This window comes from Mangifera indica, chromosome 9, assembly GCF_011075055.1.
Source record: "Mangifera indica cultivar Alphonso chromosome 9, CATAS_Mindica_2.1, whole genome shotgun sequence".
Lineage (NCBI taxonomy): Eukaryota > Viridiplantae > Streptophyta > Magnoliopsida > Sapindales > Anacardiaceae > Mangifera > Mangifera indica.
The window spans coordinates 10,155,251-10,178,165 of NC_058145.1; the positions used below are offsets into that span (position 1 = coordinate 10,155,251).

The window sequence follows — 22,915 nt, forward strand, 5'->3', positions numbered from 1 at the left end:
CTACAGTTAGCATAGACAGAGCTGCAAGAGTGTAAGGCCTAGTCCAACCAATCAACGCCATATGGCATACCAAGCCCTCTAGGTGAATAAAAGATCCAAGCAGTTACGTGGAAAAGTTCAGGCTTGTGATCAATTATGAGCCCCAGAATTGGTTCCTCTCCACATTGCATGTGTTAGCACGAGTTTTATTCACCGGTGTTTGGCCTCAGAAATTGAGGTTCTACTTCCCAACGGGTTCATTACAATTCTAGACCAGTTTTTTTTCATCAGAATATAATCAAATCACGAAAATTTTCATCATACATCAGAATTGAACAAACGATCACTGACAAAAAGGTCTAAATGATAAGTTTATGTATTTAATAATATTCACTATTATGATTGGTGGAAAATATTTATGCAACATTCTTGCTTATAATGATTGAAGAGAAATCTTATGCATATTGCTTTGGACACATAAAAATACGAAACATTGTTGATCAAAATTCATAAAAGCAAGATTTTTTACAACAAAACAAATTTTTATTTTATTAGTATAAAATGAGGAAAATAAAACCAGTTTGTATTATGCACAAGTTCAAATTCCCTCTTGAATGTACTTGGTTATTGTTTTCTTCTTTCCCACATTTTGGGTTTGTAGGTTGAATTTTGAAAAGTTAATTTGGATTATAAAAATAGGGTTTTTTTCTATCCTTTTGACTTAAATAATAAAATTACAATAAAACCTATAATAATTAGGATTATTAAATATGTCAAGCACCTCCGGGTTACTCACAACACGCCTTAGGTTCTTTATTTTGATAGAGCGTACTAAATCTCTTTATTCTGACATAATTTATTATTAATGTAGGTTTTATAATTTTTGTGAACCTATCCAACCCACAAAGCCCACATTATAACAAGTTTTAACCCAACACAAGTCACAAATACAATAAGTCACATTAAGACCGAATTGATACGATCTATTATCATATCTAAGTATTATCATTAACATATTCTTATATAATTAGAAAAAATAAAATAATATTTAATTATATAATAACATATTGTTTTTAATACTCATTATTAATATACATAATCTATATCAAAAAATTATCCATTACATTTACCATTCATATATCACTTGATAATATAAAAAATGACTAATATTTTCCCTCTACCGGTATTTTAACTCCAAATTCTTAATTTTTAAAAGAGTTCATGTTATTATTATAGCTATAAAAAGATTTTTTTTTATTATTTAATTATCTCTCACGAAGTCCACTTTGACTTAAAAAAGCCCAATGAAAAACTCCACATTATTCTTAGCAACAAAAAGGCCATCTCTCATACGGAACTTTCCACTGACGGGAAAGCTATCACTTAACCCCCACTCTAAATCCTTGCATTCTGCACTTTCGAAGCCTCCATTAACCCCAACCAACTCCATTCACTTTTAGACACCATCAAATTCAATTCTCGATCTCATCCGACTCTTTCCCACTTCATCTCTTGAAACGTTCGTCACCTCTCTTTGTTTTTCCACATTCAAAATCCTTTCTCTTTTCTTCTTCTTTCACTCACATTGGCTCTCTCTTTCTTTCAAAGGTATTGCATTTCTTTCTAAATAGATCTCTTTAAGCTTCTATACTTATTAATTTCATATATTTTTCCCTCTCTGATGTGGGTCTTTTTTTCCTTTGAAGATTTATTGTAAATGCGGAGGTGGGTCTTTTTTGGGCTAATCGTGTTTTTTTTTTCTTGGTAGATTTAAGGTTTTAGTTAATCCTTTTGGTAATGGCAGGTTGAAATTTTAGTTGGAAGTTTTCACATTTATGTATGTTTTTATTTGAATCTAAGGGAGTTCAATGGAAAATTTAAAAATAAAAAAAAAAACATGTTTATTTTGTAATGCAAGGACATTGAATGATTCAGTTATTGGTTTTTTGGCTAATGTAGTGTGCTATTAGATTTTTTTTAAGAGGATTTGTGTTATATTTTATTAGAGAGTTGGAGGGAAATTGTGGAAATTTCGAATCTTTGAGTGTTGTGTGATTTGTTGTTTTAACTTAAATGACATTGAAGTTTAATGTGATAGGTAATTTAGTTTGTGGAGTTAGTTTATCTGGGCTCATCTTTTTGCAATTAAGGCATGTTTTCAAAGCCAAATGGTTGGATTTATGCCTCAAACATTGATGATGAGCAATCTATGACTTGAATATAGAATTGTTTTTCCATCATAGTTGTTGTGGTTCAAAGCCTTTTATTTTGCAGGTATTTATTTTCCTCTGAAAGAGTTGGTTTGTTGGAAATGGCAGCAAAAGCGGCTTCCAGCCTTCAGATGGCAAGAGTGAGGCCTTGCATTTCAACTTCTCATAGAGCCTTCAAGGCAGGTGTTGCCTTTGTTTCTGGAGTTTCTAAGAAAGCTTCCTTGGCCAAGCTTGCAAGCGCTGGTCACCTATCATCTGCTCAACCTCTCCACCGGAGTTTTATGTCATCATCGGTAAAACTTGACAAGTTTGTTACAAAAGCAATGGCTGAATTTAGTGATAGCAAGCCTGTATCAGGTTTATCAATTGATTTGAGAGGTTTGTTCTTTTTCATCTTCCTTGAATTTTTTATCACTCAAAAAAATTTCTGTTATTACTTCATTATGTGCAGTTTTAATGTCTTTTATTGAGAATGATTTTGCTATCTTTTTTAGTTGTTGCTAGGACATTTTATTTTAACTAAACCCTGCATGCTTATATGATCTTTCAAAAGTGCAAAGAGAAACCATTAAAATGACATCCCTATGCTAATTATGTGCTTAAACTTTTTTCACCCTGAAAACAATCAATGGATCTATATAGGTACAAACTAGTGAAAGAATGATAAGTTAGCTCTTGTTGTGGCTAGTTGATGTCTTTAGATGGAGGTATTGTATATCAATGTTGGAACAGAACCTTTTCAAGTTGTTCAACCGGTATGATGTTGAAGTTGAATTATTCATTGTTTATCCACTTTAACAATGATGTTCTTTTAATCATTAAAAAGTTTAACCTCTCAAACTAACTCTGTTGCAAGATTCACGGGTTAATTAGGCTGAATTAGTGTGATTTGTTTGTATTTTAGTTTCCTAAAATAGCTAATGAATAGTTGTCAATTATTTTTTATTCTCTAGGATTCTTACCAGATTTAGTCTCTTGTATAGTTATATATATCTGTACCAATACAGATCAAAATATATAAAAAACTTTTTTATACCATACAAGTTCATATGGTATTAGAGCAGGAACTCTATTTCCTGAATTCCTAGCCTTCATCTGTATCAACCTATCTCCTTCCTCTCTATTCTTTTTCATCATCATGTCTGAGATTTCAGAGACAACCAACATTACAGACCTACCTACATCCACGACTACCACTCAGGTTCCCACCTTGGAATCCCACTCTATTCAAATTACCACGATTAAACTAAATGGAGAGAATTTCTTGCGCTGGTCTCAATCTGTGTGCATGTATATCCGTGGTAGGGGCAAGATGGGATATTTGATTGGAGAAAAGAAGGAACCTGCATCTGATGATTCTAGCTATGCTACGTGGGACGCGGAGAACTTGATGGTGATGACATGGTTGGTGAATTCGATGGAGGAAGACATAAGCTCCAATTATATGTGCTATCATACGGCTAAGGAGCTTTGGGACAATGTCAACCAAATGTACTCAGACTTGGGAAATCAATCTCAGGTATATAAGTTGACTTTGAAGTTGGAAAAAATCCGCCGAGGTGAGGATACTATCACTAGGTATTTTAATTCCTTGAAACGTCTTTAGCAAGACTTGGACCTCTTCAATGATTATGAATGGAAATGTACTCATGATTGTAACCATTATAAAAAAATGGTGGAGGATAATCGTATTTTTAAGTTTCTTATTGGACTTAATATGGAGTTTGATGAAGTTAGAGGCAGGATCATCGGTAGACAACCGCTTCCATCTATTGGTGAAGTGTTCTCTGAAGTCCGCCGTGAGGAGAGTCACCGTCTTGTTATGCTCGGCAAGAAAAACCCTGGCAGTCCTATTGAAAACTTTGCTCTTGCGGTTGGGGTGAATGCTAGCCGAAATACTAACAAGAAATCCAATGACAAGCCTCGTGTTTGGTGTGACTATTGCAACAAACCACGTCATACACGTGAGACATGTTGGAAACTTCATGGAAAGCCAGCAAATTGGAGGGGCTCTCATGAAGGACGGTTTAATAAGACTCCTGCTGCACATGAGGCAGATTCGGCCTCCTTCAACAAAGAGCAAATTGATCAAATCCTGAAATTGCTGAAGTTCAACTCAGGTTCATCTAGTGCTCCTAATGCTTCAGTGGCTCAAGTAGGTAATGATTTTAAGGCATTATCTTGTCACTCACTAAATTATTCTACTCCTTGGATCATAGATTTGGGAGCCTCTAATCACATGACGAGTTTGTCTAGTTTGTTTCATTCTTACTATCCTTGTTCTGGCCATGAAAAAATTCGTATAGCAAATGGATCTTATTCCTCTATAGCCGGCAAAGGTTTGGTAAATCTTTCAAAAAATATTTCCTTAAAGAACGTCTTACATGTTCCTAAACTTACTTGTAATCTATTATCGGTTAGCAAATTATCCAGAGACTCTAATTGTCGTGTTATTTTCTTTGAATCATGTTGTGTTTTCCAGGAACTGAACTCGGAGAAGATGATTGGCAATGCTAAATTAATCAATGGCCTCTATTATTTTGAAGATCAAGATTCCAAGAATAAAGAAGCTCAAGGCTTAAGTGGTATTAGTTCTACTCTAGTTAAGGATAAAATTATGCTTTGGCATTATAGACTAGGGCATCCTAGTTTTCCTTATCTTAAAAAACTATTTCCTAGTTTATTTAAAGGATTAGATTGTTCTAAACTATATTGTGAGAATTGCATTTTATCTAAGAGTCATAAGACTGTTTATAATCCTAAAACTTATCAAGCTTCAAAACCATTTTACTTAATCCATAGTGACATTTGGGCCCGTCAAGGATTAATACACCCTCTAATAAAAAATGATTTGTGACGTTTATTGATGATCATACCCGTTTATGTTGGGTTTACCTAATGTCGGAAAAATCTGAGGTTGAAAAACTATTTAAAATATTTTACTCAATGATTGAAAACCATTTTGAAACCAAAATTGGGATTCTTCACACAGATAATGGAACTGAATACTTTAAAGGAATTCTTGGAAGTTTGGGATTCATCATCAAACTACTTGTGTCGATACACCTCAGCAAAATGGTATTGCTGAGCGCAAAAATAAATATCTTCTTGAAGTTTCTCGAGTTATTATGTTTTCAATGAATGTTCCTAAATATTTATGGGGAGAAGTTGTCTTAACTGCATCTTATCTTATTAATAGAATGCCTACTCGTGTTTTGAACTATATTACTCCGTTTGATTGTTTAAAAATTTTTTTTCCTGAATCACGAATACCTTCAAATCTTCCTATTAAAATATTTGGGTGCACAGCATATGTCCACATAAATAGTAAAGGAAGATCTAAACTTGATCCGAGGGCAGAAAAATGTATTTTTATTGATTATGCTCCAAACAAAAAAGGATACAAGTGTTTTAATCCACAAACTAAAAAAATAGTTGTCTCTATGGATGTTACATTTCTTGAAAGTCAACCTTTCTTTCAAAAAATTTCTCTTTAGGGGGAGATAGGAGAAGAAGGAAATTTTTGGGATATTTCTGCTATTCCTTTACCTAAAATCATTGATTCTACTGATCTTATTACACCTATTACCGGTTCTATACCTAGTCCCACATCTAAAAATAAACTTTTAAATAAAGAGGAAACTAATAATACTGAGGAAACAAGTGATCCTGAATCTGTTTTGCCAAACATTTCTGAATCCTCAACAGGGGGAGAAATACAACCCATAGTTCTCACAGAACATGGTAAAAAGCTCCTAACTTATTCAAGGAAGAAAGGTCATAAAAAAAGGGTCATGGTTCCTTTAGCACCAGTTCAATCAGCTGCTCCGAGAACAGAACCTGAAACTATTCCAGGTAACATTCCTCTTATTCATACTCATGTCCCTAATGACCCAAATGTTGATTTTATTCCTTATCCAGTACCTAATACTGAGTCTAGTGATCTAGATATTCCTATAGCTATTAGGAAAGCTAAACGTACCTCTCATCCTACATCCCGATATCTTTCCTATGCTAAACTCTCAAAGAAACATAATGTCTTTATATCTAAGTTATCTAACTTATTTATCCCAAGAAACATACAAGAAGCACTCGATGATCCTGATTGGAAATCAACAGTAATGGAAGAGATTAATGCTCTGAAGAGAAGTGGAACGTGGGAAGTTGTTGATTTACCCAAACATAAAAAAACCGTCGGGTGTAAATGGGTGTTTATAGTGAAATGTAAGGCAGATGGAAGTATTGAGAGATACAAGGCGAGATTAGTTGCTAAAGGGTTTACTCAAACATACGGAATTGATTATCAGGAAACCTTCGCCCCTGTTGCAAAAATCAATTCCATCCGGGTATTATTGTCTTTAGCTGCTAATTATGATTGGCCATTACACCAGTTAGATGTCAAGAATGTGTTCTTGAATGGGGATTTAGAAGAAGAGGTGTTTATGAGCCCACCTCCAGGATTTGAGATGATGGGACAGGATAAAGTCTGTAGACTTAAAAAATCCTATATGACCTTAAACAATCTCCGAGAGCTTGGTTTGAACGTTTTGGAAAAGCCGTGAAAAGCCATGGTTATCATCAAAGCCAGGCTGACAACACAATGTTTTATAAGCGATCGGAGAAAGGTAAAATCTCTATCTTAATCGTCTATATAGATGATATAATCTTGACAGGTGATGATTCTGAAGAATTAGTAAACATAAAGAAGAAGTTGGCACGAGATTTTGAGATTAAAGATCTGGGATTATTAAAATATTTCCTTGGTATGGAGTTCGCTAGATCAAGAAAGGGTATCTTTGTAAACCAAAGGAAATATATCCTTGATCTTCTCAGTGAAACAGGTCTCTTAGGTTGTAAAGCTGCAGATACTCCACTTGACGCTAATTTGAAACTTGATCCAGCTAAAGCTAAAGATGTGATTGATAAGGAAAAATTTCAAAGACTTGTAGGGAAGTTAATCTATCTGTCACATACCTGTCCTGATATAGCTTTTGCTGTGAGTATGGTTAGCCAATATATGCACTCACCTGGACGAGAACATTTTAATGCAGCGTATAGAATACTAAGATACCTAAAAGGAACTCCTGGAAAAGGCCTTATGTTTCGGAAGAATAACAACCTACAAATAGAAGTCTACGCTGATGCAGATTGGGTCGGTTGTACTACTGACAGACGTTCTACTTCAGGCTACTGCACCTTTATTGGAGGAAATCTTGTTACATGGCGGAGTAAAAAGCAAAATGTTGTGGCTTGAAGTAGTGTCGAGGTTGAGTTCAGGTCTCTTGCTCATGGGATTAGCGAGGCAATTTGGTTGAAAAGATTGTTTGAAGACTTGAAGATCTCGGTGTCTTATCCTATGAAAGTATATTGTGATAACAAGGCAGCCATTTCAATCACTCACAACCCGGTTTTACACAACAGAACGAAACACATTGAGGTTGACAAGCACTTCATCAAAGAGAAGATTGAAAGTGGGTTAATTTGTCTCTCCTATGTACCAACTACAGATCAAATAGCAGACATACTCACCAAAGGGCTACACAAGGGACAATTTGAACTTCTAGTTAGCAAGCTAGCTATGGAAAACATCTTCAAGCCAGCTTGAGGGGGAGTGTTGCAAGATTCACAGGTTAATTAGGCTGAATTAGTGTGATTTGTTCGTATTTTAGTTTTCTAAAATAGCTAATGAATAGTTGTCAATTAAAGCTGTCAATTATTTTTTATTCTCTAGGATTCTTACCAGATTTAGCCTCTTGTATAGTTATATATATCTGTACCAATACAGATCAAAATATATGAAAAACTTTTTTTTACCATACAAGTTCATAAACTCTGATACTGATGTCTTCAGGTAAGAAGGCATTTATTGCTGGTGTTGCTGATGACAACGGATACGGTTGGGCTATAGCAAAATCTCTTGCTACTGCTGGTGCAGAAATTTTGGTGGGAACGTGGGTGCCTGTAAGACTCTGAACCTCTATTCTTATTTTCTCCTTATTTTCAAATAATCTTATGTCTTTCAAGCTGTGTAAGAAAGATGTTCATTTACTTACATCTCTTGTTTAGGCTTTGAACATTTTTGAAACCAGTTTGCGACGTGGAAAGTTTGATGAATCACGTGTGTAAGTTGTTAGTCTTGGTTTATATGACTTTATAATGGTCAGTTCTTGATGAATGGTTCAGCTGAAAGGATTTTTATGATTCAGGTTGCCAGATGGTTCTTTGATGGAAATCACCAAAGTGTATCCCCTAGATGCAGTCTATGACAGCCCTGAGGATGTGCCGGAAGATGTAAGGATGTGCAGTTATTCTAAAATATGTGAAGAATGTTCAAATTCTTCTACAGTAAACATTTTCTCATCCTGTGATTTTGTGCAGGTGAAAGCAAATAAGCGTTATGCAGGGTCCTCTAAGTGGACTGTTAAGGTATATAACAAAAAATTGTTTCATTCCTGATCTTCTATAGTCAACAATTTTGTGAATTTATTTTTTTGAATAATTCATTGACCATTTTCAGACAGAAAGATGAATTTGATATGTAATTTAGTTTCACATCTAATGTTATGATCACATATTGCTTTATTTTGTTTCCCATAAGTCATTCAGTGATTAACCACTCAAACTTTTAGAATTAGCATATTTTTCTTTCTATGATTGTTATTGTTGATGCCATTGCTTAGCTTTTTCTTTTTTTTAAGTGTTTGGTTGCTTTTGAATGTGTTGCAGGAAGTTGCTGAATCTGTTAAACAGGATTTTGGCAGCATCGACATCCTTGTGCATTCACTTGCCAATGGGCCAGAGGTACTAAAGTTTCTGTATACAGAATCTCTTGAAACTGTTATTTTTTGTACTTGATGAGAAATGATCTTCTCAACAGGTGAGTAAACCTCTGCTAGAGACATCGAGGAACGGATATCTTGCGGCTGTGTCTGCTTCAAGTTACTCTTATGTTTCCTTACTCAAGCATTTTGTTCCAATAATGAATCCAGGCATGTTTCTCCTTTCTATAATCTGCCATGATTCTTCCTAATCAAATCATCTGAGTACATAATATATTGCAACAAGACACGTTTCTAGAATCTAAATTCGGTTTCATCAATGCAGGTGGTTCATCAATTTCTCTAACATACATTGCTTCGGAGAGGATCATTCCAGGGTATGCTTGATGTACGTTGATATCATACAACCATCCAGTTTGTGTTATTATAATTTCTTGTGTGATGAAATTTTTAACTGTCATAACAGATACGGTGGAGGTATGAGTTCTGCTAAAGCTGCGCTAGAGAGTGACACAAGAGTGAGCTCTTATTTCTTCTCTACTCATGTTTTGCTATTCGCGTTCATTCTAATATCACTACGCCAAAATTCTTATTTAATGTTGATTCATTTTTGTGCTTTACTTGATCATACAGGTGCTTGCTTTTGAAGCAGGAAGAAAGCACAAAATCAGGGTCAATACCATATCTGCTGGTATCTCTCCTACACCTTTGGTTACCAGACTTTCACCTTTTTTTTTTTTTTCCGAGAGCGTGCAGATAATTTTGTTCGTCTGCAGGACCACTAAGAAGCCGTGCTGCAAAAGCAATTGGATTCATAGACACAATGATTGAATATTCATTAGAGAATGCGCCCTTGCAGAAAGAACTATCTGCAGGTAAAAGCTACAACTTAATCCCCGTCCCATCATAGTTTCGATTTCAGTTGGTGCTATTTGTTGAACATGATTTTCATTTGTCTAAGTTTAACAAAACGATGAAAACAGATGAGGTGGGGAACACAGCAGCCTTCTTAGCATCACCTTTGGCAACCGCAATTACCGGGGCTGTTATATATGTCGACAATGGTCTTAATGCAATGGGAGTGGGTGTCAACAGTCCAATATTCAAGGAGCTTGACATATCAAAAAGCAATCACTAGTGTAACAATGGCAACATACATTTTCTTCCCTAGGACGAACAGGATTTTTAGAATAGGGATTGTGTCATTATGATGACTTTCTTGCTGGCCGAATTCATTGTTAAATGAACAAATTTCAATAATGTGTTAAATGTTAGTGCCAGTTAGAAAATGTAACTTGAAAGGATCTTATTAAATTTTTTAGCTACAATAAAATTGTTAGTGTCCAGGAATGATGAATGTTTATTCACACTATGGAAAATATATATACATATATTATTAAATCAATAACACAACCTATTGATAATATGATAGGCTTGAAAGATGAGCTTCATCGACTTCATTTCATAACAATTTTGACAGCACAACAATCTGAGATAATGCACAAGGAAAATGCTAATTGTTTTGGCAATACACAATTTTGACACAATAAAACCAACCTTTATACAAAAATGTAACAAATTTCAATCATTAGAATTGAAATTTGTCCCTAGTTGGTGTACAAAATTAGTTGTACCATACTTGTTTCACGAAAGAGCATTCTTCAAGATGGTTTCTTATAAGTTTAAAGCTATGGCACGGAATCAGAGTTTAAATATCTACAAAATAAGATTATCAATTTTGGGTTTTACCTGACCATATGTACATGACATTACTCTGAACAAAAAATGCAGCCACCAGTACCAGTTTATAGCATCAAAACAAGCCTCTTCTTCAGATGAGTTTACGCTTACACCTTAGCATATTGGTGGCTCTTCTACCAGCAACTGCATCTTCAAGTTCAGGCGAATCTTCGACAACTGATTCTTCTCTTATTACCAAGCCACGGTTCCTGGATAATTTCTTGATTGGGGTTGTGCGTAATGCTGCTGCTTGAGAGATTAATGCTGCTGGTTCTGCCTGAGGAACACCATAAGAGTTTGATTTTTCCCTATGCGGCATCAGCTCCTCCCCAGCAGGTACCGCATCCATCATTAACTATTTAACAAGTTATATTATGTTTGGGTTTAGGGGAAACAATTAGTAAACATGAAAAACCAAAAAAAAAAAATGAAATTAAGCATATTATTTAATAATGATGCATATGCTAGAAAGATAAGTTATAGCATTGCTCCATTAACCATAAATTTCACCTTTAAAGAATTAACCAAAGTTATCGATGAAAAATTTTTAATATTCATCTTACATTAACCCATAATTAAATTGGAGGACACTTCAAAACACTTAATCATAGGTTACATGATCCATTATACTTTTAACTAAGCAAAATTTAGACTGAACCTATGTAGTGATGTAATCAGAACTGCACAGTTAATTGATTCCATGAAATTATAATTATTAGAGGCCACGCAACTTATATTTTAGAACTGAGACCACCAATAGAAACATCTAATATGGCATTATCACTAAGCAAAACAGGCTCCTATAGCATACCTTCCAATCCTTATAATCAAATCTGAAGACAAAATGCTTATATGTAACATCGCCAGACATGACAGCATTGGCACTTGGCGCATTCCTAGGTGCTGAAAAGGAAAAAATAAATAAGTTCAGTAGCACAGATGATATAAACTTTAAACGACTAAATTTTTAAACTGATTGCATAAAATGTCTTACCAACTATATGAGAGCCATTTTCATCAACAGTTATTTCAATGCGACCATCTTTAACTAAGAATGACAGGGCAAACATGTTCTCAACAGTCTGAGCAAATGACATTCTATTTAGAATTAAACTTTCAAGTCTAACACGTTTTTTCCTTCTTAAGATCTCAAACATTATTGACATATTCTTATCTGTATCTGTTTTCTTCTCTGCCTCAGTGCTATCAACCTGTTGTACACAACCAGAAGTCACAAAAATCACCACAGTTGTGAAAGCATCACAGAGAATAACTTCAAGGATAAATGTCCAACTCTACATTTAAGAAACTCATAAACCATTCAAGTTGGCAAATTACACATAAAACTAAATGTAAAAATTGAGAATAGAGAGAAGAGCACTTTGAACATAAGCACCATGCTAGTATATTTCAGACAACTGCACTCAAGCTGTGACCATTTAAAGTAGCAAAAAATGTTCAACAAAGGTGACCTTGAACTTAAGTATTTTGGTGTTCTCATGAGATGAAAATGCAGCTTAATACAAACAATTATGCAAAAGACTGGTAAACCAGATAGATATATGCAATCATATACATAAAAACCAAAGCTAAAAACCTCTTCCAAAGAAAATGGTATTTCATACTAAACCATCTGAACTTCATGACTTCTTCATCTTTTCTATGTCTATTAATTTTTTTAAAGTAATACAAACAGATCATGCATTTTGAAAAGAGAAAGATGAAAATATGCCACTATACATCACTAAAGCCCGACTGAACCTCTAACACTTCTGCCCAACAAATTCCCAGAAGAAACTACTGTTACCCTTGTTACCCAGATCACCAGCATTCACCTCATTAATGAAAGAACTCTTCATGGCTACAGCATTACACAGCTCATCACAATAGAAATATTCCATAGATGAGCACAAAAGGGTGGGGGAAAGCAATTTCACCTCCTCGGGTCTTGCAGCTTGAGTAGGCTTTTCATGCTTTCTGCGATCAGCAATCTTCTTCCTTTGTTTAACCTCACTATTCATAGGCCCAATCCTTCACCAAACAACACAAAGTAAAGCAAAACCACAGCCTGTCAACATACTTCAAAGAGAACAAGATTAGAAGAAAACAAAAATAAAGGTATATTAGTTGTAGTTTATAGTAATGAATTTAAGTTTGGTTACTAATCTAGTATTCCATGTGCCAAATATCACATTTCACATTACAAAACTCCAACCAGTGAGACCCCAAAACACATTATTAGCATTATCTATAAAGAGTAAGATAAAACTCACATGGTGCAACAACCATGGCATGTTGATAAAAACGGCGAAATAGCAAGACCAATATCTTTCCAATTGATTGATATTTGGGTATTTTCTTGGGAGGCTAATCTCCTACCATTGGATTGCCCAAACTCAGATATCAAACAACTGACAAAATCAGTTGGTGTTACTCCCGCATTGGATTGTGACTGGACAGAAGACACCAATGTATTAGCAATATCCAACAGTGCTTCTGCATCTGCTACCTGTTCCCTTGGCTTCTGCACTGCATCCCGTTTGGGCATCACAAAAAAAAATCTTAATTTAATTTTTTTAAAAAAACCTATATACTCAAAGAGACATGTTAAGGAGAATCCCTCCACCATTTAAATTAATGGATTTCAATAAACAATTTTATTTCAATACTATGTACCATTACTTTACTAACATTATAACATTATTCAAAACATAAATGTTGAAAAAAGGAAAAAAAGAGAGAGAGAGAGAGAGAGAGACAATACATTCTCAGAGAAATGCTTCGGCAAAGCCGTCTCAGTTCAAGTAAATGAATTCCGATGGCAGGATAAACTATAATAATTACAGTATAGATTTTCCTTTCATGGTAAAATAATAATAAATATAATAACCAGTAACATATAACACCAAAGCAGTAATTTTTTCACAAATTTATTCTTATTTTCGCCACTTTGGATTTCATTGAAATTAAATCTATTAACATGTAAATCGACAATTACCTAATTGATGCAAATTCTCAACTTCGTTAATGATTGTGTTGAACTTCTGAGAATCTATTCTCGACAAATCATCCCGTTGATCTGCAAATATATATGAATATATATATAATAACACAGATAAATATTAAAAAAGTAAAAGAAATTCAAAAATCAATGAGTACAAATCTTAAAAAGAGTGATTTAAATTTTGAAACGTAGAACACTACCGTTGATCTTGTTCATTACAGCGAGGTACTTCGACCGAAGAACTCTACGCTGGACCGCATCTTGTTGACTCGCCTGAGTCGACTCATCATCGGCGCCCAAATCGACTCGGCTATGACTCACTTTCTCGCGCTTCACGGACCTGAGTTGCTCCGCATTGTCGCTAACTCGTTCTCTACTACTACCACTAGTGTTGGCCGGCTCTCGCTTCGCTGCTTTTCTCATAACTTGGCCTCCGAATTTCTCCAAGAAAATCAAGAAAGAAAACTAAAGAAAATTGTTGAGAAATTCAAGAGAGAAAATGTGATAGGTAGAATTCAAATTTTGAGAGGGATTTATGAAGATGCAAATAGAGGGAAATTTTTGAGCTTTTAAAATTTTTACAAGTTTAGGGTTTTCCTAAAAAAAATTGGAGATGATTTTCCCGCGCGGTGAATTTATGCAATTGGATTTGTTAATGGGCCAGGGCTTTGGTTTCAACCCGGGTGGGAAATTGGGCTTTTTATGGGGTGATTGATTCTATTTATCGGGCAAAAGCATTAAATATTACTTAAGAATCTTGACAATCATATTCGTGTTTCAGTGTCTCCCTTGTTCGTTTTATGCCACACTAGTATGGATCAACTGTTTACCCTTTGATAAAGCTATAGCCAGTAGTGAAGGCAACCTTATTACTGCAGTTGGCAAAAGTGTGGGTACGGCCGAAATAAATTGTATACGTGTCCAAATATGGTTGATCTTGATAGGTAACGATGATGAGGACATGATATCTTATAAGCCAAAGACTTATCCAATTCAGATACAATGAAATTTCAAACTTCTTTTTTATTTTATTTTAAAAATTTTAAATATTTATCAATAAATAAATTCTAATAAAAATTTTAGTTAAAATTAAGATTAAAATTATTTCTAACAATAAAATTATATGCATAATTTAATATATAAACAATAATATATCACTATATGATTAAATGTTACTTTATTTTTAATTTAAAATTATTTAATTATATAATAATTTATCATTATTTATACATAAAATTATATATATTATTTATACAAATATTAGTACTCTTCTAGTAAATATTGCTGGATTGAGTTTTTGAGTTTTGTTTTTGTTTCTTAGTAACACTCAAAAACTCATATTAGTGACATATGGTACATGAGGTGGATTTTCCCACCATATGGAAGATAAGGATGAAAGAACTTTTTTGAAAAGTTGTGAGAATGCATTTAATGAGATTAAAACTTAGTCAAATTTTTGGCTTATAAGGTGGTAGATTTTGATTACATCTCCCTTTTTAATTGAATCATTTGGATCCATGTATAAAAACGCTCTTCCTTTCTTTCAACTTCTTTCTCTCAATTCTTCCTTACTTCAATTCTTTTTTATTTTGTTTAATTTATATTTATAACACGTTATTAGCATAATCAGTTCAGGTATATTTTAATATTAATTATCTTTTAATTATATTATTATTTTATTTGTATATTACAAATACGAATATCTCAATTATAATATTTTAGTTACCTTTTAATTTATGTTGTTCTTCTATTTAATTTTTCATTTATAATTGTATCATATTTACAATTCGAAGTTTACAAATTATAAATTTAAACCTGAAGTCCTGAATATCATGAAACTAGATCTAAAGTTCTGAATATCATTTGTAATCTAAAGTTTACAAAATCATGAATATAATTTATAACCTAAAGTTCACAAAAATATAAATCTGGGCCAGAAGTCTTGAATATTATTTGAATATTCATTTTTGTTATAGTAATTATATCTATTTTGTAACCTGAAGTTTGTAAAATCGTGAGATATATATATATATATATATATATATATGTGTGTGTGTGTGTGTGTGTGTGTGTATGGGCCCGAAGTCCTAAGTTTCATCAAAGTATTTATTTTATATTAATTATATCACATTTGCAACCTGAAGTTCGCATATATTATAAAAAAATGGACTTGAAGTCCAAAATAGAATCAAAATTAAAGTTTACATATTATAATATTGTGGATTTAATTATAAAACCAAAAGTTTTATAAATATGAGATAATATATGAACCTGAAATTTTTAAAAATTAATCATAATATTTTCCTACAAAATTAGTTATTTTGTAAATATGAGATAATATTTGAACCTAAAGTTTCAAAGATTAACTCATATATATTGTCTATAAAACCAAAAGTTTTATAAATATGACAATATTTGAACCTAAAGTTCCTAAAATTAGATGGATAATATGAAATATTCTTTTCATATGATTTTCCACGTAGAATTTATGAGCTTTGAGAAAGTAATTAAATAAAATGTTCCAAAAGGATAAATCCGAAACTACTATTTTACCAACATCACAACCCAAAGAATTGCAAGCTGAATATGTAGATATAATAAAAAATTCACTAGATTTGTGAAGAAATTTAAAAGATAAATTTGAACATCATATTCAATAATACTCTTAATGGCTCTATAATTTAGTATAACTCTGCGATGTTTAAAATTTGTCCCTGATTGAGATAATGTGGAAGAGAAAATATTCTCCACCTTTTATTTTTTTTATAATATGCTCTTGTAATAGTAATATTGGGAAAAGAAATTATAAATTAATATTTTTTCGTTAATGAAAAACCATCAAACTCGTCCCACAAGTATTACATAGATTCATGAAGTAAATGTAACTACCAGAAGTAATTTTCATAGGTGTGAGTAAGATCATGGATGAAATAATTTTGATTTGAAGATGGTTATAATATAAAATCTCAGTTACACCACCAAAAGTGGACTAAGAGTGAAATAAAATAAAGAATAACGTAGAGTAACCCACAAAATAATAGACGTGATCATAAATGTCATTGGGTGTGGACATATAGTACACACAAACATTGGATGAATCTATATTAAGTATCCATAAGAATTAAATTTTTAATGATTTAGATCATGTCGCTTTAATGAATCTTGATATTTCAAAACTTCTTTCAAAAATAAAATATGGGTCACTTGACTAGTAATGTGAATGTCCCAAATTTTCATAATTAAAATTCATCATATATAATTATTTTAGAGTCATAAATATTATTTTGTGTTTTATTATTATATTCTCCTTTCTTTCAATATTTTGTGTACGTTATAAGTAACAAAATTTTTAAATAAAAGAAAACAAACTCCAGAATTGAAGTGTTGACTTCAAAAATTGATGATAGAGACATGTGTTTAGTAGATAATGCAACAACGCACACAATTCTTAAGAAAATTTTTTTTTTTTAACTTTAGCACCGATTGAAGCTAAAGTAACTACTATAGTAGGACCCATAAATTAGATTGAAGGCTCCAAAAAAATCATAATTTTGTTGAAAAATGAGACCAAATTAAGCATTATATTTAAGTAAATCTAGACGAAATCTACTTAATTTTAAAGGTATAAGAAATCATGGTTATCACATTAAAACCTTGACTGAAAACGGTACAAAATTTATCTGTATAACTGGTAATACCTTCAGAAGAAGGCTTATACTAGAAAAATTATTTGTTTTATCATCTGAATTGTATTATACAAACATAAAAGCAATTGAAACCTACGCAATATCAAGCCAAAAATTTTTCGATTCAAAAGTATTTATGTTTTGGTATGACCATTCAACCCAAATAGGATCTACAATGATGTATAGGATTGTTGAAAATTCACATAGATATGTATTAAATAATCACAAGATTCTATTGTCTGATGAAAAATTATGTACTGTCAGTTCTCAAGGTAAATAGTAATAAGACTATTTCCCTCCAAAATTAGAATTGAATCTTCATCATTCTTACAAAAGATTTAGAAGGATATATGTGAACTCATTCATCCACTAAGTGGGTCATTTCATTATTTTATGACCTTAATTAATGCATCTGCATAATAGTCTTATGTTTGTTTATTGTCAATTCGAAATATTGTATTTGGTAAATTATTAACATAAATTATCAAATTAAAGACATATTTCATAGATTATTCAATTAAGTCAATACGACTAGATAATGTTAATGAATTTATATCCAAGACATTTGATGATTATTCCATGTCTATAGGAATTGATGTTGAACATTCAGTCCTATATGTCCATACTCAAAATAGATTAGCTGAGTCTTTCATCAAACGACTCCAAGTAATTACACGTATTTTATTACTAAAAATCCAATTACCAACTTCTATGTAGGGACATGCTCTATTACATGTTGCAACATTAATTCATTTGTGACCTTCTTCTTATGATCAATAGTCTCCTCTACAATTGGTTTTTATTCACCAACCTAATATATCTCATTTGAGGATATTTGGTTGTGATATATATGTCCATATTGCATCTATTCAATACACAAAAAAGAGACTCTAACATCATTTGAAAATTTATATTGGATATAATTAACTATCTATTATCAAATATTTTGAACTATTAACATGTGATCTTTTTATTATACAATTTACAAATTATCACTTTGATGAGACAACATTCCCACCTTTAGAGAAAGAGAAAACGCCTTTTAAAGGTAGATATAAACTTACTTGGTACGTACCTACTATGTCTCATTTAGATCATCATACATCCCAAAATGAAACTGAAGCACAGAGGATAGTGCGTTTGCAAATTATTGTCAACCAAATGTCTAATACATTTGTAGATACAATAAAAATGACAAGATCACATATTTCAGCTGCCAATGCACCAACAAGAATTAATGTGACTGTTGAAAAATTCATTTAAATCATGACTAATCAATCTACTACATTTCAAAAGTGTGGCGGACTGGTTAGATCGAAAGACATTGTCCCTCGTAAAAGAAAAAAAATAATCAAACATATATCAATCATGATGATTCAAAAATAAATAAAAAAATTCACACTATCTAATATTCCTCCAGAAGAGATTATAGTCCTTGAAGAGACTTAAACTCCTGAAGTGACATAAACCTTTGAAGTGATACAAAATCCTGAAGAATAAGAAAATGATAATACTGAAATATCTTTAAATTATATTTATACAAGAAAGTGCAGCCAAAGACATGATTATCTTAAATGAGAAAAAGCAATTCGAGCAGAATTAGTTTCTCTAGTAAAATGTCAAGTGTTTAGGTCTATAGTTTCAACATCTCAAGACGTACAACCTGTTAGATATAAATGAGTATTTATGAAAAAAAGAAATAAAAAAATGATATTGCTAAATATAAAGTTAGACTTGTAGGCCAATATTTTTCTCAAATGCCAGGTATAAACTTTAATGAAACATATACACATTTGATGTATATAATCACATTCAAATATTTAATAAGTTTAACAATCTTTGAAAGACTGGATATGTGTCTAATCGACGTAGTTACTGTTTACTTGTATAAAAACTTAGATATTGAAATTTATATGAAACTTCTTAAAGGAAATGAATTGCCTGAAGCAAAAAGGGTCAATTTAAAAGGTATATACTCAATTAAATTATAAGGATCATTGTACGGATTAAAATAATCCGAATGAATGTGGTACAATCACTTCAGTGAATATTTGAAAAAGGAATATTATGTTAATGACCTTATATATCAATTTGTCTTTATAAAAAAGTCAAAATTTGGATTTGTCATTACAACAATTTATGTTGATGACATGCATTCATTGAGACTTTTGAAGAACTCTAAAAAACTACTGAATATCTAAAAAAGAAATTTGACATAAAGGATTTGGGGAAAACTAAATATTGTCTCAGCCTACAAATCGAGCACAATTCAAATGAAATACTAATCCATCAATCAACATATATTGAAAAAATTATTAAAATACTTTAATATGGATAAGGTTTATTCTTTGAGCACCCTAATGGTTATTTGATCTCTCAGTTTGAAAGAAGGCGCATTTCGTCATAAAGAAGAAAATGAAAAAATAGTTGATCTTGACGTACTGTATCTTAATGCTATTTGAGTCTTATTATATTTGGTCCAATGCATTAGATCGAATATATCTTTCTTAGTTAATTTATCCGATTTAACTCTACACCAACTTATTGTTATTGGAATAGAATCAGACATATACTTTATTACTTATGTGAGACTAGAGATTTGGAATTATTCTATTTTGTTAAATCTTCTAAAAATCATAATTTAATTGGATATGCAAATGTTGGGTATCTTTCTGACCCTCATAAGACTACTTGCAGACGAGATATGTTTTTACTTATAATGACATAACGATATCATTATGTCTTCAAACAGACTTTGGTTTTAACGTTTTCAAATCATTCAAAGACTCTAGCTTTCCATGAAGCCAACCGAGAATACATATAGTTATGGTTTGTCATCCATCATATCCAGAATACGTGCAGTCTTCCTTCTACAACAAACACTTCTTCCATATTATATGAAGACAATGTAACATATATTACCCAAATTAGAGATAGATACATTAAAGGAGACAGAACCAAACATATCTCACACTCATGATCTCTAGTAGAACAAAAAGATTAATGTCAAACAAATACGATCTAGTGAGAATCTTGCAAATTTATTCACTAAGATATTACCGACATCAATATTTGAAAAATCAGTGTATAACATCAATATGCGACAATTCAACAAGCAAACAAATTAATCCCTTACAAAGAGTGAGAGTATTCATCAGGGGAAGCATTTATCAAAAGGAGCAAATTTTTTAAATTTATCATATTTTAGACAAAATGTGCACTGTAATCTTTTTTTCTTTTACTAAGTTTTATCCCACTAGGTTTTTCTAATAAAGTTTTTAATGAGGCAATCTAAGTACATCTAACCCCACTTTATAAGACATTACATAATTACGTTCTTCTACTTTGGTTTTTATTCCATTGGATTTTTCCTTAGCAAAGTTAATGTAATTATCTGTAAGTGATAAAAATCTAAGAGAGAATATTATATAAGGTGGATTTTTCCACCATATGGAAGATGAGAGTGAAATAATTTTCTTAAAAAGTTACGAGAATTCATTTAATGAGATTGAAAGTTAGTCAAATTTTTGGTCTTATAGGGTGGTAGATTTTGATTATCATACCCCCCTCTTCCTTTGTAATCGAATCATCCGCATCCATGTATAGCAACACTCTTCCTCTCTTTCACTTTTTTCTCTCAATTCTTCCTCACTACAATTCTCCTTTATCTTCCTTACTTTAATTCTCCTTTATTTTGTTTAACTTATATTTATAACAACATATTATTTTTATCACATTTTCGAGTTTTTTTTGTGTGTGTACACATATGCAAGAATAAAATCATGATTTATAATTTTTTAATATCCAAAACCAATAATCTTTTAGTATCCAAAACCAAAAATTTGAACTTGAACTACTTCAAAGTCTAAATAAAATTTTCTCACATTTTATCAAGTGCAAAACACAACTAAGAAACAAAAACAAAACTCAAAAACTCAATCCACCAATGTTTACTAAAAGAGTACTGATATTTATACAAGGGAAAAGGACTATTTTCCATCCATTTTTTAGGCCAATCTCAAACCTATACTCACGGGAGATCAAAAACCCTTTTTCCCATTTATGACCAAATTGCCGTCCAATTTTTCAGTTAGAGACAGGGGCAAAATCATTATTTTATTAGTTAAAACCTTAAAACTTTAAAATTTCACTATTTCCCCCCTCCAAGTTTTAAAAACTAACAACTAACCTATCCTTAAAGTTTGAAAAGTTTAGATTTAACCTATAGGGTTTGCTTTCTTCTCCTACCACCATTGACGATCGACGCATTTGACCGATCTCTCATCTTTGACTACAAAGGACGACAAAGGATGATCCTTCATCATCCATATCTGGACAACGAAGCATCATCCAGATCTAAAAGAACAAACGAAGGACGACGCTTTATCGTCGCTTCTGGACAACGCGACAAAGGACGATGAAGCGTCATCCTTCGTCGTCTAGGTGGAGCGACAAAGAGAGACCTCTTCTTCGCACGGTGGTGCGATGAAGAGATCTCTGTCTCTTCGTCGCACCGTCTCTTCGTAGCACCGTGCGACGAGGAGATGAAGATCTTTTCATTGCACCATCGCCGTCGCACCAAGAGAAGGAGAAGGCCGGTGACGACGCCGGAGAAGACGTCGAAAGATGAAGTTGAAGAATGGAGGTGAAACTACTAGTTTTGAAAGTTATGGGGGTGGCTGCGTTTTGAAAAATATGAAAACCCTAGGTTTGGGGGTGAAAATGTTAGTTTTTAAAGTTTAAAAACTTTAGGTAAAAGTGAAATGGTAGTTTTTAAAACCTAAAGGGGGTGAAAACTAATAAACTTTATAACTTTTTAATATAAACAGTAAAATGACGATTTTACCCCTATCCCTAACTGAAAAATTGGACGGCAGTTTGGTCATGGGTGGAAAAAAGAGTTTTTGATCTCCCGTGGATATAAGTTTGAGATTGGCCTAAAAAATATGTGGAAAATAGTAATTTTCCCTTTATACAAATAATATATATAATTTTATGTATAAATAATGATATATCATTTTATAATTAAATATTATTTTATCTCTAATTTTAAATTATTTTATTATATAATAATATATTATTATTTATATATAAAATTATATATATTATTTATATACATAATATCCCTTCAATAATTTATGGTGCTCAGAGTATTACAAATATTCAAGTAACAACAAAATTGACATGTGTTTCTTTACACTTTAAATATTAATAATATATTATAGAGATTTGTACTTTTTATTGATCCTAATATTAATCATATTATCTGTCTATTTTATTTAAATTAAAACTTTGTTTTATGTATAATTTAATCTTTCAAACATACGATTAGGAATATCAACGATCAACATGCGATCTCAGACGTCTGTGACGAAATCAGTGTCGCAAAATGAATAAACGGATCACATAAGGCCTTGTTAGATTTAAAATAATCAAATCAAATTACAATGGGTCCCATATAAAACTCCAACCCTTGATGTACTAGACGACGTGGCATGTGTTATGTCACAGCTGTGA

At 32.2% G+C, this 22,915-nt stretch overlaps 2 protein-coding genes across 3 annotated transcripts; one reads left to right on the forward strand and one right to left on the reverse strand.

Annotated features, from left to right (window-relative positions):
• The first annotated feature begins 1,312 nt into the window (after nucleotides 1-1,312).
• Nucleotides 1,313-10,318, forward strand: LOC123224846 (enoyl-[acyl-carrier-protein] reductase [NADH], chloroplastic-like). Of its 2 annotated transcripts, none has more exons than XM_044648575.1 (13): nucleotides 1,313-1,587; nucleotides 2,254-2,567; nucleotides 8,041-8,150; nucleotides 8,256-8,311; nucleotides 8,396-8,480; nucleotides 8,568-8,615; nucleotides 8,916-8,990; nucleotides 9,067-9,178; nucleotides 9,294-9,345; nucleotides 9,435-9,486; nucleotides 9,602-9,659; nucleotides 9,745-9,843; nucleotides 9,952-10,318. In XM_044648575.1, exons 2-13 carry the CDS (start codon nucleotides 2,291-2,293, stop codon nucleotides 10,104-10,106), a joined length of 1,179 nt encoding a protein of 392 aa, XP_044504510.1. In that variant the 5' UTR covers nucleotides 1,313-1,587; nucleotides 2,254-2,290; the 3' UTR covers nucleotides 10,107-10,318. The 2 variants fall into 2 exon arrangements, with proteins under 2 accessions (XP_044504510.1, XP_044504511.1); XM_044648576.1 differs by having other exon boundaries at nucleotides 2,298-2,567.
• Nucleotides 10,319-10,397: 79 nt separating this feature from the next.
• Nucleotides 10,398-14,319, reverse strand: LOC123225351 (non-structural maintenance of chromosomes element 4 homolog A-like). The gene is made up of 7 exons (XM_044649287.1): nucleotides 13,913-14,319; nucleotides 13,707-13,787; nucleotides 12,982-13,237; nucleotides 12,646-12,739; nucleotides 11,703-11,919; nucleotides 11,520-11,611; nucleotides 10,398-11,063 (listed from the first exon to the last, which is right to left on the reverse strand). The coding sequence occupies exons 1-7, from the start codon at nucleotides 14,133-14,135 to the stop codon at nucleotides 10,800-10,802; spliced, it is 1,227 nt and encodes a 408-aa protein (XP_044505222.1). The 5' UTR covers nucleotides 14,136-14,319; the 3' UTR covers nucleotides 10,398-10,799.
• Nucleotides 14,320-22,915: the final 8,596 nt, after the last annotated feature.